The sequence below is a fragment of the Corapipo altera genome, unplaced genomic scaffold, assembly GCF_003945725.1.
Source record: "Corapipo altera isolate COAL_440 unplaced genomic scaffold, ASM394572v1 133, whole genome shotgun sequence".
In the NCBI taxonomy this organism is placed as follows: domain Eukaryota; kingdom Metazoa; phylum Chordata; class Aves; order Passeriformes; family Pipridae; genus Corapipo; species Corapipo altera.
Genome location: NW_020884939.1, coordinates 737,226 through 754,544, shown reverse-complemented (window position 1 = coordinate 754,544; position 17,319 = coordinate 737,226). Strand labels below are relative to the sequence as shown.

The following is a 17,319-nucleotide window of genomic DNA, read 5'->3' as shown; positions in this document are numbered from 1 at the left end:
AGAATTCTGGTTTGTTTGGTTGGTTGGTTGGTTGGTTTTTTGATCTCCTGTGGAATTGGTGAAGGCATCTTATCCTTTTCTTTATTGTAGTTACATTCTCTCTGCTTTCTCCATGCCTGGTAAAATAATAAGGACATGGTCTATTCTTCCTCATCAAAATCATTAGCAAAAAAGACTCAATCCCAGCAGTGATCTTGTGAAAACCTAGCTGTGTATGTTCCTTCATTATGAGAGGCACAAATATTAGTAATTTTGTCATTTGTTTAAATTTCACTAGCTCTGTAAGTTCATGTGATTTGTAAAAATACCAACCAAACAAAACTGATTACAGATTTAGCTTATTATCCAGAGCAGGGTCAAGAGGATTGTTGTTATTGTAAGGACACATCAGATGGCCTTAGAAGAGGATTTTTCTAGTTCTTAAATGTTGGTGCCAAGACTTGATTATAGTGGCACAATATGCAGGAATGTTTCATGAATGTGTACTGTCAGCACTGAGGATTGGTGGGGCATGTTGGTTTTATTCTTCCCGTATTTTGCTTTACGTTGTGTTTTGTAGTCTTAAAATCATTCTCCCCTTGATAAATAAGCAATATTGGGAAGGGGAAAAAAGGTTAATGTTCAGCTTCTACCTGGGATATGTGTTAGTTTAATTAAAAAATGTTGATAGATACAACATCAACAAAAAAACAATACTAGGAAAAAACCTCTGTAGGTAATTAACTGACTGAAGAAGTATCTGTAGAAGTAATCCAGTATTTGCATCTTCAGTTAGTCTCTCTTGGGAGAGATGAACTCTACCCTCTTCATATGAATATAGTTCCTCTTTTTAAACCAGACTGATTTAGCAATCAAAGTCTACTGCTTTTATACAGATGTAGTACGTGTTATGTCCCATGCCTCTAATCCTAAAGATACCTGTTGGCCTGGCAAAACCTCCCACTTTTCCATGACAGAAGCTGATAATACCTTTCAGTGAAGGTACTCCATAATAGGCTCTTGATGTAAAAGATTTTAACTCAAAATGAAGTGGTGATGTTTGCTGTACTGCTGAGTGTGTGCCTGAAGTGTGAGAAAGTAAAAACCTGCTTGTATTAATATTCTACAAACTTGGAACAATATGAATTCTCCAACCAAAAATAAATTGTTGGGATTTTTGCTGTCCTGTTCCTTTGAGCTTTCTGAAGCTATAATGAAAGTTGACCTAAGCAACATCTGACTGATATTTCTGCTTGAGAATGGAAACAAAAGCTGAGCAACGCTGTTGCATGGAGAACAGGAATCCTGCTCTGCAATGCTAAGTAAAACACAACATTTGATTTCTGAAGACAAAATTATTTAGTTGGGTTTTGTTTTTATTTTTGGTACAGGTCATTAACGCTGCTTTAGCTCTTGCTGCCAGACCAAAAAGTCAAGTTGTGAAAAACAACATGGAGATGTATAGGAGTACATGGGAGAATCACATCCATGTTCTTACTGAAGCTGTGGATGATATAACAAGTATTGATGATTTTCTTGCTGTATCAGGTATGATAATTTTCAGAATCTGATTGTTCCTTTATATGCTTTGAAAACTTTTCATCACTTGTCAGTAGGAAACCAGTAGAAGATTAGATTGTGTAAGGTTTCGTGAAGCCATTGCTTGTGTTTAAAATGTCCCCACACAGTGGATATTTCTGCTCTGCACAATGTAGAGCTGGGTGGAAATTCCTTGGGCAGATCAGGTGCAGGGAGTGCAATGGGTGTGACAGGGGCACGTTTGTCCATCCTTACAAGAGGTTCATCTACTTCTTCAGATTCAAAATCTTCTCTGGAGCTGTGAGAATCTCCTTCTAAGAGAGAAAGTACAGATGAGTGTGCATACACCTTAAACAGGACACTCTCATATTACTGTGGAAAGCACAGTAGAATTTGTAGAATTTTCCATGTTACAAATATTTGTCACACAAACTGCACTTGCAGATCTCTTCAGTGAAGAGACTCTTGATATAAACTGTAGTTACTGAAGCAGTGAATGTCTTCAGCATTTAAACAGAAGATAGAAAACAGTTGCTTCATTTCTTACAGTTGCAAGATCCCAGTTCTGAAGGAAGTTTCCTCCCTCACTGATGAAAAGTATTCAACAAAAGCATTTCGGTTGCACTGTTTTTCTGTGTTGCTCCTGCTAACATACACCTTCATGTGCGTAACCTAGAAATCTTTAATTCTGAAGCACTTGTAAATCTGTATAATTCTACCTTTTTGACTTCTCTTAAAGTAGTGTAAACTGGGAAGGAAGGAAAAATTTACCTCATCTTCATTAAATGTGGTTTAACTTCAGTGTTTCTTTATGGTCAGTGGGCCCTGTGCTTGTCCATTTCCCTCTGGGCATGTCCTTTGAGCTTAGTTCCATTTGTTAGGATTATTTGTTTTATGCAGCAATATGGAAGATGACTGCAGATGTCAATAGTTGGAAAACATTGTAAATAAAGTCAGAACTGAGTTCAAGTTATGCTTCGCTCATTAAACATGAGGGTAGACTCTGTCCTTAAAGGGAGACAGAGCTTGGGTATTTATTGCTCTGAAGTTTATTTGGGTATCTTCAAAAATATCACCTCTACTGTGGTGACTGGAAGCTGCTGGACTGGAGTCCCAAAAACTTGAGTGGTGGTTTTTTTCTTGTGATCAGGATGTAGATATTACAGTGCAGAAATCATAAGCAGAGATGCCTGTTCAGGCCCTTTCTGGGTCTGCTGATGTGGGATGCAGACTTTTCCTCAGGGCATGGAAGTTCTGCTTGCTTTATAGTGGTAAAAGTACCTAGCAAGTGATTTAGGTTTCACTGGAGAAGAATTTACTGCAAATAGTGCTATTTGATTATCCACTGAGTTACTCTCTTACAGGTATCTCAGCATCTTAGTACACAAAAACATAACCTGAGGATTACTTTTTCCACTTATGAACCTTCCTGTTACTTATAGGACAAATCTTTCCTGTTGGGGTAAAACTGAAACTTCTGCAGGTGTTGCTGGAGCTGTCAATGAAGAGATGAAACAAGTCAATTGATAATGAATTTAATACATGAATCTCTTTAACTTACTATGAAATCTCCCGAGTTTTAAAATTCTTCTTTGAAATTCATTGAGCAAAACGTCTCTTTTAAACTGTGCAGCTATGATTCATTTAAATGGCACATTTCAGATTTTTTTTTCAACATTTCCTTGACTCAAAGAATAAAATTAGGCATTCTAATAATAATTGTGGAAAAAAAAATCTGTCATCAGGTGGCTGCTCATTGCAGAGCAGACTCCTGGCTTTTTGCTGTATTTTACATTCTTTGGTTGAACACAGTTGAATGATTGACAACATTTCACAGTGAGTAAAAGCAGAACCTGTAACTCAGGTAGCACTGATGTGTAGGACTAAATGTGATGAGGTCCAGAAAAAGTAAATATTCATGTATTTGCTTTAAACTGTGTGCAGAACATCTTTTGTAAGCTTTGGTAGAACCTTCTGGCACATGTTAATTTAATTTGTTTAAACTTCAAGTGTCAGGCTTGTTCTTAGGGGATCTGCTGAGTAGATGTTTCCCTATGGCAGTATCACCTTCCTGCTTTGGGAAGACTTCTTTTTTTAATTTTTATTACCTTCATATACAAACAAGTAATGAGTAATTGTAAGTGCAAACCACTCTTGGTCTACTCCTCGGGGTATTAGCACCATTACTGTGCTCTGAGGGAGCAAAGCATTCATATATTGCTCTGAATAGATAGAAGAGTTGTCTAAATAGAAAAGTTAAAAGTGTCTAAACAGCAAAGTTAAGTGTAATAGAAGATAGTATCTACTTTTTCCAGAAAAGTGATTAGGAAAGATAATGTGCATTGAGTGTTTTGTGTCACGCTTGAGATGAAAGGAATACCAGAACTGGTTCATAATGGGTCTGTTCTTTCTGCAGAATATAGTATTCTATGCCACATGGCAACATGGGAGAAAAATAGTTTTAAAATAACATACTTCTTTCAAAATGGATACTGAGCTCTCTTGGGCAGCTCTTCACATTTGAGTTGGATGGCTGAGCTGGCAGCCCTGACCGACTTTGCATCTTTCACGTTGGTGAGGGAAGTGATTAATCCTGGAGTGCTAAAATTGTATTCAAAATTATAGTTCACTTCTTTGTAAATACAGTAAACATGCCTTCCCTAGTAATTCTAGTGACTCAGAACTCTAAATTGTACAACAGAATTGCCTACTTTTCAAGTTTATTTTAAATTGCATCTCTGACTGATTGATATGTCAGATTTTTCTACCAGATGCATCATGTAAACCACAAAATACATATTCCCAACTTTAAACAGGTTTGGAACGTACATTTTGTATGAACTTTTCACACAGTGTCACCTGAGCTTTGGAGGACAAGTAATTCTATACAATGGTTTTATTAAGATGAGTTATTCTGGGTTACTTTTGGCTGAGTTTCTCCTATGGGCGTTTCCAAGGTACAGTGTAACTTCCTTTAATGTCACCACAAAAGTTTTGCACTGAGCTAAGTAGCAAGTGGACTAGTCCCTATGTTTCTTGAATCCAGACTTTTATGTTTCTGTCCTTAAAATAAGCTGAGTAAGGGAGCTGTGGGTAGAGGGTGGGAAGGAACTGAACTCCCTATGAAAAGATCTCCTTGTGCTGTTTTCCAAGCCACTTGTGTGGTTGCCAAAACAGGGTGTTTGTGTATGGACAGTTCTGCCCCACTGTGATACATGTACTTCTCTGGTGTAGCACTGGGGGAAGGAGAATTCTGTAGCAGATCAAAAAGAGTAAATTGTGAGCATGTGGAAGGTTGGGGGGTTTTTTTTGTTCTTGTTGATTCGTCAATTTTTGGGTCCCCCCCTTTTTTTTAAATGCTTATAAATTACATTTAATAATAATAAAATGTATATGGTAATAATACTGTTCTTACTTTTCGAAGTGTATTAGTCTTTCCTTTTCAGATTCACCTATCCTCGTGAAATCAGGTTTTCTGTTTTGTTTTAATTGTGTTCTATTCTTACTGTTTATTCATATGTGTGTTCAAAGGAGAAGTAGAACTACAGAAGAAAAAAACCAATGAAATCAGGCCTTTACAAGTGAAAAAGTGGTCTGATTGCAAATAGCTTAAGTGGAGGTCTACTCCTTATAAGGGAGAGCAAGAGTTAATGACTTGTATAGAAAATGTCATTGCAATTATGAGACATTATGAATGATGATACTACTGTTCGTAGATTTGTTACACCTCGTAAGAACAGAGAATCAGTCTCAGCCTATCGGTTTTGGATAGTTAATTTATGCAAGGAAGAATGTGGGTATTAATCTTTACAACCCACTGACATTAGGTTTAAAAATTACTGTCATCCATTTATCACGATGATGTGAAGTCTCCAGATTCACAAATTAAAATGCACTGTTGCATTTGATGCATGAATTTCCAGGAAACTAGTTCTGTTATGCTTGTAATTTCGTTTATGTTTGTAAATCCTAAGTTTTATCCTCAGCTCTGCTCTCATAAACTGACTCTTTATTGTCTGCTCCGTCATACACTTGGGCTGGAAACATAGTTTATGATGTTGATTCTTCTGTGTTATTTTAATAATTAAGTGCCTTAATAAGCCTGCTGGATATAGATGGAAAATCTGAAATGTTGGTATTTCCTTCCTTTGTATGGATGTTTTCTGCTCCTGATAATGGTGTGTAATTGCAATGACATGTTAATTGCAGTCAATTTTAATATTATCACATGTGAGAAAACCAGTAAGAGAAGACTTAGATCTTTTAGTCCCTGAGTTAACTCAATTCTTACAGGGACTGTACAGGTAAGAAAAGCATCAAAAGTGTGTTTATATATACTGAATACTCAGGACCTGTGGTTTTTTTCCTTTCTGTTGTCTTCTTGAAAAACTTGCATGGCAGACCCCTGTGCTGATTTTCTATCCTATTCTCAATGTCCTTGCTCAAACTGTAATTATTTCATCTGCTGAGCCTTCTCTCCAACCTCCCCTATGCTGCCTTGAGTTTTGGTCTGTCATATTCCTAATATCACTATGCTTAAATCCTTATAATAGTAGCTCCTCTTCTGCCAAAATGGAAGTTCTGTATTTTCATAAAAACATTTCCCTGTTCGTTTCTTTTCTCATCCCTCCTCATTTGTGACTAAATCCCCATCATGAAATGTATGCAAGTGTATGCAAATAACAGAGAGCCTTTCTTGTTGTGCTCTCTGCCCTTTCACATACCTTCTTAAAATACAATTTTTCTAAAGTGCATTTCGTCTCTTGTCATCTCCTCAACACCTTGAATTGTAATTTCTTTAAAGGTAAACGTGTAATAAGTCATTAGATGCTGGGATTGTTTTGTCCAGTTTGCTGTCTCTCTACCAGAAATTCTGTTACGTGCCAGTTACCTGATGGAGTGATACAGGGAGTGCAATGACTTACATGTCTGCCTCAGGTAAGGGTTTGTGTGACTCCCCTGTGCAGTTTTCCACTGCTAAATTGATAATGGTAAACGTGGACACGGGCGAATCAATCTGCAGTAGAATCTGGAGAATCTGCCAATTTTAGCCCTGTGAGCAGAAAAATATTCTCTAATGTGGACACGGGTGCCCCACAATTCAGCTTCTTACAGGAATTGGACTGAAGTGTCTTATATAGATAAAGACTTGTGAGACTGTTAAGGAAGTTCTTTGGTGAGGCTAAACATCATTCAAGCTAACCTGAGTAGGCAAAAGGGAATAGTGCTTTAAGTGAAGAGTCGGCACAAACCAGTGACTTCTGCAAAGAGGGAGAAGAACCATAATCCACCTTCCCATAGTTCTCTTGTTCGAGTGTGATGTGGTGTACAGACTTTCAGGAGAGATCCAGGGAAACCTTCCAGGTCTCTTCCACTGAATGAAGTTAAAAAGATTACACTCCAAGTGTGGAATGTGCAAGGAATTCCCTAAAAGTCTGAAATTGTGCAGGCTAGAAATTTGTTTCCAGTCTCATAATCTTCCCTTGAAATCTAAGAATTTGTAAGTCTTTCAAGCATAATGGTAAACTGTGATACTGCAGTGTTAGAATAGAATTTGCCTTTCAATGTAGAGCTGTACCATAAGAAACTCTTTTTAATTAATGGAAAGCAGCAGAAGGTTGGATGTTACTGTAAAGCTGTTGAAGAAAGCAGTTTTTGTGGGTGCCAGTAGTTTTATTGCCACCAACAAGAGCTAAGGGACCACATTTTTTTTTGCTGCTTTTTTTTGGTAGCTTAGCTTTGATTTCAGCAAAGCTTCCTCAGTTGAACACCAGCAAAAATGAACAGGAAAAAAGAACCTACCCTCTGTATTTTGTCCACAGGCCTGGTTCTAAGGAAGTAATTTACTGATAACACAGAGGGAGCAAATATGCACCTTCACTTCTTTCCCTCACATTTATAGTTGCAGGTCTGGAGCCCCAGCTGCTGCTGCAGTTTGTACAGTTGTGAGAGATCTTCAGTAGCTGATTAGGAAGCAGGGGGTCAGATAGACTTTATTAACGTGGGAGATAACATGTACAAAATGACAGAATAGAAGAACAGAGTCAAAGACTAACAGACATTAGAAGGAATATCTAGAGATTGTCTACTACAGCAGAGTACAAACTATTTCCTACAGAAATTTCACTTGAAACTTCTTCAGTTTTATGTGATCCAAATCTTTAATTTGGTCTTAAGTATTGTATAGCAAAGCTTGAGCAATGCAACACTTAAATAATATTAATCTACTGCAATGAAGTGTTAAAGAAAGTCTGCCTGGCAAATCCCTTCTCTCAGTTGTGTCTCTGGAAGAAGAACGCAGTTGATCTGAATCAGAGCAATTAACAGTAGCTTCATGTAAGTGTATTTCTGTAAGATATTTTTGGGGAGTAGTGGGGAATGGGGACCCTGTGCTTTATGATTTCTATGTAGTACTAAACCAGTTGTTGAATACTTTTAGAAGAGGTCCCTGGCAGAAACCTCTTGGGTTATTGGACTCATCCTTGGCTGGATTGCTCAGCAGCTCCGTTTCTGGTTGGTAATATTCTTCTCCAAGCTGTTATGAGTTTTTAAGGGTTAGTTTGGGATTTTTTGCATCCTTGAGATGAGCTTTTGTGTCTCAGCTATTTCTGTGTACATTGTTGGTGTTCCTTGTAGGCTTTCTGTTAATGTCTGTTTATAATGGATTGCATAAAATTGCTGATTTAAGTTTGGTACAACTCTTTGTTCTCTTACTCCCCTCGACTCCTGGGTACAATTGATTACACTGAGCAGTTCAGTTAATCTTATGACAGTTTATCCTTATCAGAACTTATGGATTTACAGCCTTTTTATATAATTCTCTCTGAATTAATATCAAGCCAATATTTGTTATAAATCGTAAGGATAAGGCTCTTAAGGAAAGTAGCTCTTAAATAGGGGTTTATTTATTTTTTTTTCAAAGTCTGATGAGCATTTATTCTTCAACATACAGCTGAATACATTATTAAGCTTAGACTCCCTTGTTTTTCTTCAGAACTCAGTGGGCAGAGGTAGGCTCATTTGAGAGGTATTTGGGAGAGTGTCAGTGCTTGTTCTGGATGATGCAGTCATTCTCTCCTAAATACAGAAAAGCCTTTTTGAGATTAGACTAATATAAATTCTATTAATTCTCCCCTTGATATTCCAGTCTGATGTATTTCCTGTTGGTAGCTCAGTTTTTAAAATCTGTAGCAGATCTCTAGCATTATCCAATTTCATATAATAAAGGCAGCCCTTTCCTTTATTTCTTCAAAATTACTTTAAATCAGTCATACTTCAAAAAAAAAAAATCTACTGTCCTTTTAGTTCCTTTGCCTTTTAACATCCCTTAATGCAATTATATGCAGCTACACTTTCAGTTTTTGTAATATTCTCTGAATGCTACACATTCTTCCTTATCTCTGCCCTTTAGTAGTTACCCTGCTCTTGAACTGTTGTTCTTTATTATTCAGTGTGACATTCTGTATCAAGGTATTCTTAAGAAATAACTTTCTTTATGCTGCCTGTCCTTTTAATGTTATCATATTCATATCATATCATATTCATGGTGTCTTAGATGCCAGTGCTACCTTTTTCCTTTATATATATATATATATATATATATATATATTATTTTGGAACCTCAGGTAATTTGAAACAATAATTTATACTTGCCATTAGAGTCAGAGGATGGAAACAGGCCAAGATGAGAAGGGGTTGTTAATATCTTTGTTAAATTTGAAGGGAGGAGAAAACTTTGGACTTTTGGTATAAAACCCCTTTTTCTTGTATGAAACAAAGCAGCAAACTTCCAGCTAAAATTAACTTAGGATTTAACTTAATTTATGACTTTTTGAGAGAGAAGGATGCTAAGCACCACAAGTAATTAACATAATTCCCGGTGTTCTCCTCTGTGCTACCAAGAGGTCGTGGTTCTTTTAGGATCTGTGTGATGGCTCACACTGATGGGCACAGACCAGCACTGAAAATGGCATCCCTAAAATGGCAGTCCCTGTTCCAACTCCTGGCATTCTGCTCGTGGATGGAGGGGTGAGAGGGAAGGAGGTGTTAAAACATGAGTTATTCTTTGTGTTGGAGTCATGTTGTGCTGGAATAACATTGAGTGAATTCTTCATTTTTGATATGTATCAATTATTTCATAACTGCAGGAATTGGTAAATAATGAAGTTCCATAAGTAAGTTGGTGGTGGGGTAGGGAAACATTGTACCATAAAGAAGTCAGTTAATATCAGAGAAAAAAACTTGTTAACAGTGTTCATGTCTGATGTGTGTTCATTTTGCAAGTTCTTAAATTGCCTTGTGCTTAGATTTTTTTTTTTTAATATGAGCACTCAGACATGTTGATTTTTATTTTTTTACTGTAATGACTGATTTTATTTTCCTCAGCTTCATTGTCAGAAGGTTTGGGTGATCAAAAGAACTGTTGGCTGCCCCTTTGGTTTGTATAGAGTGATAAATTCTGGATAAGTGATGACTGGAAGGAGAATGAACATTAGATCTGGATAGTTTTTCAGCTCATTGTATATCTTACTCACTGCCAAAACACAGGTTCTAGTTCTTGTGGCATCCCCTGTCCTTCACTGCACTAAAACAGTGTCTGGAGACACTGTATTTTGTGCTTCTGTGACAGTACTAGAAAGTATGATGTATCTGTCACACAGAGTGTTGTCATCCTCTGCTACCTGGGAACTCATGCAACTGGTTATTGCAATATACTGATGGCATCAGTGTTGTTGAATTGTGATTCTGCTCTTACCAAAAATTTTGAAAATCAGTGACCTATTTACTGAGTTCTTCCTTCTGCTGTCTGCTTTGATGATCAATAGGCATTTTTACATGTTAAAAATTACTACAGGTACAAGGCTAGACAGGGCAAGAGCTCTTTGTACAAATGCCATTGATAGTCATGGTCACTGTAAATAACATGGATAGATGCAAATGGCAGAACATTCAGAAGCGCTGAAACTGTTGTTAAAGTTTAGTGGAAGGGGTGGAAGACAATCCCTACATTGCCTTTGAAAATTACTGCTGCAGTTCTGTGAAGGCCTGATCATCCCTACTGATATTACACTGGAAGTTTTAGATAGGTTCAGAAATTTATTTAATGCCAACTACTGAAACTCAGGTTAAAAATTCTGAAGGTTGTATCCAGTGTTGTAGCATTTCAAAGTTTAGAAACCATTTTATACATGATTTTTTCACATTTTATTCCTAAATTTCCTCACTTCTCCATTACTGTGCATTTCCACTGAAAAACTCCCTATTTCTTCCACTCCCACCCTGAAATCTTCCAATTTCTTTGCTTTGAAGATTATTTTCTAAAACTTATAGAATTTCCTTTTGTCCTCATATTGTCATTAAAACCAAACAAAAAAGCCTTCCTAACACGCCAGTGCATGTGGGTAAGGCTATAAAACTTTAATGCTTTGTCTCCTAATTTAGGGGAACCATTTGCAAACAAAAACAGTGTATGACATCTCTCCTTTTATTTTATTTTTTTTTTTTTGTATGCACTTTATTCTGTTGTGATTTTATTCAGTGATTTAGAAATGTATGTTAGTTTTCATCTTGCTGAACAGCTACACTAAGCCTACATTATGGAAGGTGTCAGTCTGAGGTTATTGCAGTTCAGGTATTTCTACAGGCAGAACTTTTTTTGCTTTACTGATCACTTGGTTTTTGTCAAAATACATAGTTGTGTTTAAGTCAGATACAAAGTGTTGGATGCAATCTGAGCTAAGCAGATTAGAACTTTATTTTATTGTCTTGGGTGCTTCACCTTTTGCCTCTTAAACTTTTTTTTTTTCTTCCATTTAAAATATTTGTCAGTGAGCAGCAACTGTTGTGTTAGAGGAGCAAGTCTGGGGAGTGAAACTTTTCCTCCATTGCACTGGGAGAACCACCCAGCAGATTTTAAGGAGTGTGAGATCTCCTACCTGTATCTCCCAGCAAATTATGTTGCAGGGAGAGCGAGGACTGTTGGAACACCTCAAACTTAGCTACTTCAGATATTTGCAGTAACTTTACTGTTGTAGTACTCTATAACAAGTACTGTGAATTCATCACAGCTGTGAATACAATGTTAAGGCTGTTCACTTCAAATCATGCATCACTGTACTTATAGGAGTGATTGTGTGGTCGTGCATTTGTATGTGTGGGATTGAATGCCTGAACTGGGTTTGAATGACTGAGTAAAGATCTGCCATCTCAATTTTTACTATTTTATAGTATGTTTTTACAATAGTAATTTTTATTTTATGCAGTAGGACTTCACCTATGACCGTTACAGTTGAGCAGATGGGTATTATATGAACCCAGAACTCTGTTTTGGTGAGATTGTTTCTATTAAGTATGGTTGCTTTTTTATTAACCCCTGAAGGAAAACAAAAATAAGGCTGATTATGGAATATCAGCTTTTAAAACATCGGATCTTCAAAAGCATAAAATGAGTCCGTTTCATATCAAATGTAATAAGTGACTGTTTGTCTTCAGCTTGAAGTACTGAGCTGTGTGACACAGTGGAATGAAGTCCATATGGGAGGGTCACCGGTGGCCACCTACTGCTATAGCCAGATTAAGCAGTTGCCTAAGATTTCTAAGATTTCCTTCCTTTGCCAAAGCCAGCAGAGACCAAGGCACTCTTGGAACATGGATGTTCTTCTTTAAATTCCATGTGAAGGTTTTATTTTAAAATCTTGTGCAAATTATACCTATGTTTGTGTACCACTTACCTGCACAAAGACATCCTGCTTTGTTTTTGTGAGTACACACGTAAGCATGAGTCGCAAAATCTTGGGCCTGTTGATTCTGTTACCATGGAAAATTCACCTTGTTCCTTGTCCCTGCTGGTTTCTGCTGCTGGACAGTGTGGGAGGGTTTTAGGCCTGGGTAGGAGGGTCTGTTCCTGGATGAAGGTCAGTGGAGCCTCATAGGTCCTGGTTTTAGTGCCCGGGTCATGGGTAAGCAGTGGAATTTGTTGCCGAGTGCCTCCTATGTATTACTTGGTGAATGTGATTTGGATCATAGTGGATAGCCCTGGGGTTTTCCTGGAGGAAGGTGGAGCTTGTGCTCTGGTTCCTGTTGAACTGTTTTTTGAACTGCAATCATGCTAGAATGTTTTTGATGTTCTAGAACGCAAAAGAGAGACAAACATTCCTTAAGAAATACTTTTAGTTTATGTCCCTCCCCCCTGGCAAAAAAAAAAAAAAAAAAACCCAAACCCCAATAACCAAACATTATTTCTGGGTGGGAGAACATTCTGTTTACTGCTTACAAAGAAAAACACTGTAATAATGCCCATTTACTAATACAATAATTTTCTTCTTTTTGGATACCGAAATACTCTTAGTCAGGACTCTGGGATTAAGAGATCTAAGGTGCTCCCTAGTGCTTGTTTGGAGAGCTGAGATCACCCTTCTTTTTACTTTGTAACATTACTACATCTTGTATTATGTTAAAAAAACAACACTTGATGAATAGCACTTCAATGTATCATAAGGCATATAAGTACTTATAGCATTAAATTTTAGATTTTGATCAGGCTCATTTTTCAAGTCACTTTGGACAGCTGCAGTTATTAAGATGGCAATCTGGACAGTTGAAGTCACTCAAAGTAGACTGCAAAACGTACTGTCAATACTTGAGCAAGGAGTAAGGGAATGATTCAGATTTCTGTCTTGCTTATCTCTGTTGATACAATTTGTTTTCCTTCAATGGTTTAAAGTTTTGATTCAGTTTATTACCACTTTTCCAGTCCATGTAGCATGTTTACAGATGAATGCATCACAAAAATTGCCAGTTACAGATTGACCCTTAGCATAGCTATGGAGATCAGGGGGAAAAAACCAAGATGCTATTCAGAGACTTAAGATTAAAGATAAGCTTTTCATCTGGCTTTTTGGCACCTGCAACAGCAAAATACATGTCATGCTTTTTGGAAGAGAGTAAACGTAGGAATCTTAAGTAGAGATGTTTGCACTTGCTTATGGTGAAATGGCATTCAAACAGGAAGGTAAATTAAATGGTGGGTTTCAATACCTTTTATATCAAGATTGTTTGGCCTGACTGTAATGTGCTTCTGGATAAATATAAATTCACTAAACTTAAAAGGGTCAAGCTTCCTCTTCCTGATTCTCACCTTGATTGAGAACCATGACTTTGAATTTTTCCCTTTTTGATCAAGACTAAAGGCTGGATGTGTGTCACTGAGCATGCAAACTTTGCTTCTGCTGGAATAGTTTTTAGCAGTTTAATGACCCACCTGGAAGTTCTGTCAGAAACATCATATGATTTTTGCTCTTGCTGGGAACATCCTCTGCCTTTCCCTCCTCTTTCTTTTAAACTCTTTGTCTTCCATAACATTATAATAACCATTATTTCAACAATGTAGAGATGTATCTTGTGAAGAAGTAGGGGTTTTATCCTGCTAAACTGATATCTATAAGGATATTTTTAGATGGAAGTAAGGACAAGAACTATATGCAACATCTTAGATGTTTCTTTACTGTCAGGTCTTGAGAAATCCTAGCCTTATTATTTGCCTTTTAGTTATTGTTGAACTAGTGTATTTCTAGTGTTTTCTTAATTAACTTCAGAAATATCAATTCTTAACAGTAGTGGCTAATTTATAGCTCAGTATGGCATATAGACTGTTTTTTCACTAAACATGTTTAAAGTTTGTTGACACTGAACTGGTCTGCTTTATTGACTGATCACTTGGTACTGTGATACCATCTTCAATTCTTTGTTGTCAACTTTGAGTAGCTGAAATGACAAAAGACAAAAGATTCTCTCCTTTGTTACTTCAATACTCTCTTTTAATACTATTTTTGAAATTATTGCATTGTACTATTTCAGAGCCGATCCCTGGCTTATGAAGTTGGGAAAACTGTCTGCTTATTTCTACCCCTTGTTTTGTTTTGTAAGAAGTAACACTGGAAAATCTGTCACCTTATCCCGTGCCATCTTGGAGTTCTCCAGGAAGAGTGTGATGCCTTAAGGTCCATCTGTTTTTTTGATTTTCCTAGTTTTTTTATAAGCTTTATAAGTAGTTATATAGTAGAAGTAGATTTAGAAGCAGCAGCATTTATTCCTTTACCCTTAGCATAGTAACTACACACATTCCCCAACCCTATCACCCTATTCCATGCTCCCCATATCAATTCTACCCCTGAATTCCAGTAGAAATGTTCAGTCTCTTGTCAAAGTAGGCCTATTTTGTTTAGAGAACACTTGTACCTTGGCCTAAACCACAAAAGTACAGTCAAGAACTGGGTGAATATATGCCCCTTGTACTCTGAAGAAGATGATGATTGATGAAAAGGGGGTCTCGAAAAACCCCCAGCCCCAATTCCCAAGGGGCGGACTGAGGGTGGATCAGGACAAAAGCCACAGGGTGGAAACATCTGGGATTGGACAGACAATATTATAAATTGTAACATCTGTACAGAGGGAGGGGAGCACATCTTGTAATCTTTATGTCTAGGCACAAATTAAAATCCTTTCCTTATCTCACCTCCAAAACTAATTTACCTCGAATTTTTTTTTCTCCCTGAATTTCTTTAGGCAACAAGTGGTTTGAAAGCCTTTTGGAAATTCAGTCTTCAGTTATCAAATGAATCACTTATCTCTTTGCTGGCACCTCCAGTCTGTGGTACAGGGCTTTCTACTCTACAGAGCTATCCAGACTTTCCTTAATTATGTCATATTCCAGTCTCTCTCAGTTCTGTTTTTTTGTAAAAGTTTATACCAGTCTGTCCAGTAGAAATACTATGTGCAGGTTTCTGTTTCCACTGATTCCTACCAAATCCCCCAGATTTATCACCATGGTAATCAATTGTTGCTACCCTATTATCAAACTTGATATATGCTACACATCACAACTCACAGCTCAACAATTCATTTTCACTTCCCTTTAAAGGAATGTCTACTTTCTGGAAATTTGTTGATGCTCGTGATATCCGTTTTGGTTTAATTAACAATCTAGCGCTGTCTCCTACCTCCCTTTGGGATCCATATCCTTGCCCCAAAAGATGCACTGATCTAAATGCAAATTGCTCTTGCCACATTGATGGCTTAGGCTCAAGGGCAAACATTTTAGTGGTGTTACACTTCTTAGGTATTGATGTGTTCTCAGGGACTGTTGTTTAGGTGTGCCATGTCCTAGCCACCAGATTTGACCATGCATCACAGGCTGATTTTGGGAAATTTTGTCAAGTTTTGTCAAGTGTTGTCCCGTGAAAACCTGCTGTTTCAAATTAGTATTTTCTAAGTCTAGATTTCCTGAACCTGTTACTGAGGTTATGGGAATAGAGAGGATAAGAACAAATGAGATATGTGACATCCCTGAGTAAGTAGGCAGGACTAAGGAGCTGAGTAGTGCAGTTCAGCAGTGGACTCATCATTTCGATGATTTAATGTTTCCAATTCAGAAATGGAAATTTCATATGGAATTCCTGCTCACTTCTTACTGATCATCAGTAAGTTGTTGCTGAGACCTAGTTAGTGGTGAGATTTGTTTCTCATCACAAGCTTTGCAAACTTCTGGCATCTTCCTCAAGAGTTTTGAAGGCTGATGCCTTTGGATGTGATCTGGCTGAGTTGAGATCTGGCAGCTTTTGGAGCATGGTCTAAGATGCAAGGGTTTGATGCAGTCTGGGATTAATTTTTTGTATTTATTCCTTAACAGCCTGGTTGCTAATGGCTTTCCAGCTGCGGTGGTAACATTTCATGGTTTTGTGCAGCTTTGCAGGAACTGATTTGTTTGCTTGTTGTAATGAGGCCTACTGGAAACATCCACAAGTGTCTCAAAAAATGTTTTGAAAATAAGCACAACCAAATGGTAAGGGAAGATTCTGGTCAATGACAGAGTTTAAGGTGACAGTACTTCTGTGGTGCAGAATGCCATACTCTCTGTTTCAAGGATAAGATACAAAATGTTTATCTGGCAGAGCAGGCTCAAGCTGTATTGTAGTTCTGAGACTTCTAATTATGCTTTTACTATTGGAATTTGGTCACCCAGGCAGGCTGCGTGCACAAGGTCTGACTTAAGTGTCCAGACTTCTCTTGTCTGTAAGTTTAGCGGATACTTCCGATTTGGTCCCATTAATTTGGTTCATGGTAGTGTAAAAAAACTTAAAACTAAAACCCACAAGCTTTAACGCTTATGAAACCCCCAAAAGTCAAAAACAAAACAGCAACACCAGCCTCCCTCACCATCAACAAAAATTATGCCAGCTTAGACTTCAGTGGAAAAACTGGTCTAGTGAAAGGGCAGCTTTTCTCTCTGCAAGGGAGAGGTAACTATTTTCAACAGTAAACAACACAATTTGCAGATGAGTATCCACAGGAAAATTGACAAATTTATCACAACTTAGAAGTTGCCATTTTTGTAGGGAGACTTCAGATTTTCCTACCCCAAATTGTCTCTCGTCAGTTAAATGTTTTCTGCCTGTTAACACTTGCCCTGTCTGGGGGTTGGCTGCTGTGTCAAACAGCATTATTATGTGTTCATCAGATTCTCACTGTAGCAGATATAAAGCTGTTACAAGAGAATGTTATCATAAAGTCAGTGTTTTCACCTGAACAATTATCTAAGAGTGGCAGATGGTTATTATCTTTTGACAATATTTTGTAACCATAAAGTAGCCACCATTTAACATAATAGGGTCTGCTTTGTTGCACACACTGTAAAACAGGTAATGCAAAAAGTCTCCCAGTTTTGCATGACTAATCTAGCAAAAGGAAATAGTTGATACATTTTCCCATTTTTTAATTCCCCCTCTCTTTCCACCTGAAGAAATG

General features: G+C 37.4%; 1 protein-coding gene across 5 annotated transcripts in view; it reads left to right on the top strand.

Annotated features, from left to right (window-relative positions):
- CTNNA3 (catenin alpha 3) overlaps positions 1-17,319 on the top strand; it is a 433,577-nt gene that overhangs the window by 308,008 nt on the left and 108,250 nt on the right. For all 5 annotated transcript variants that reach the window (XM_027660928.1, XM_027660929.1, XM_027660927.1 and 2 more), the window contains one exon: positions 1,371-1,527. In XM_027660928.1, coding sequence (XP_027516729.1) covers positions 1,371-1,527 — 157 coding nt within the window. The remainder of the gene's footprint in view (positions 1-1,370; positions 1,528-17,319) is intronic.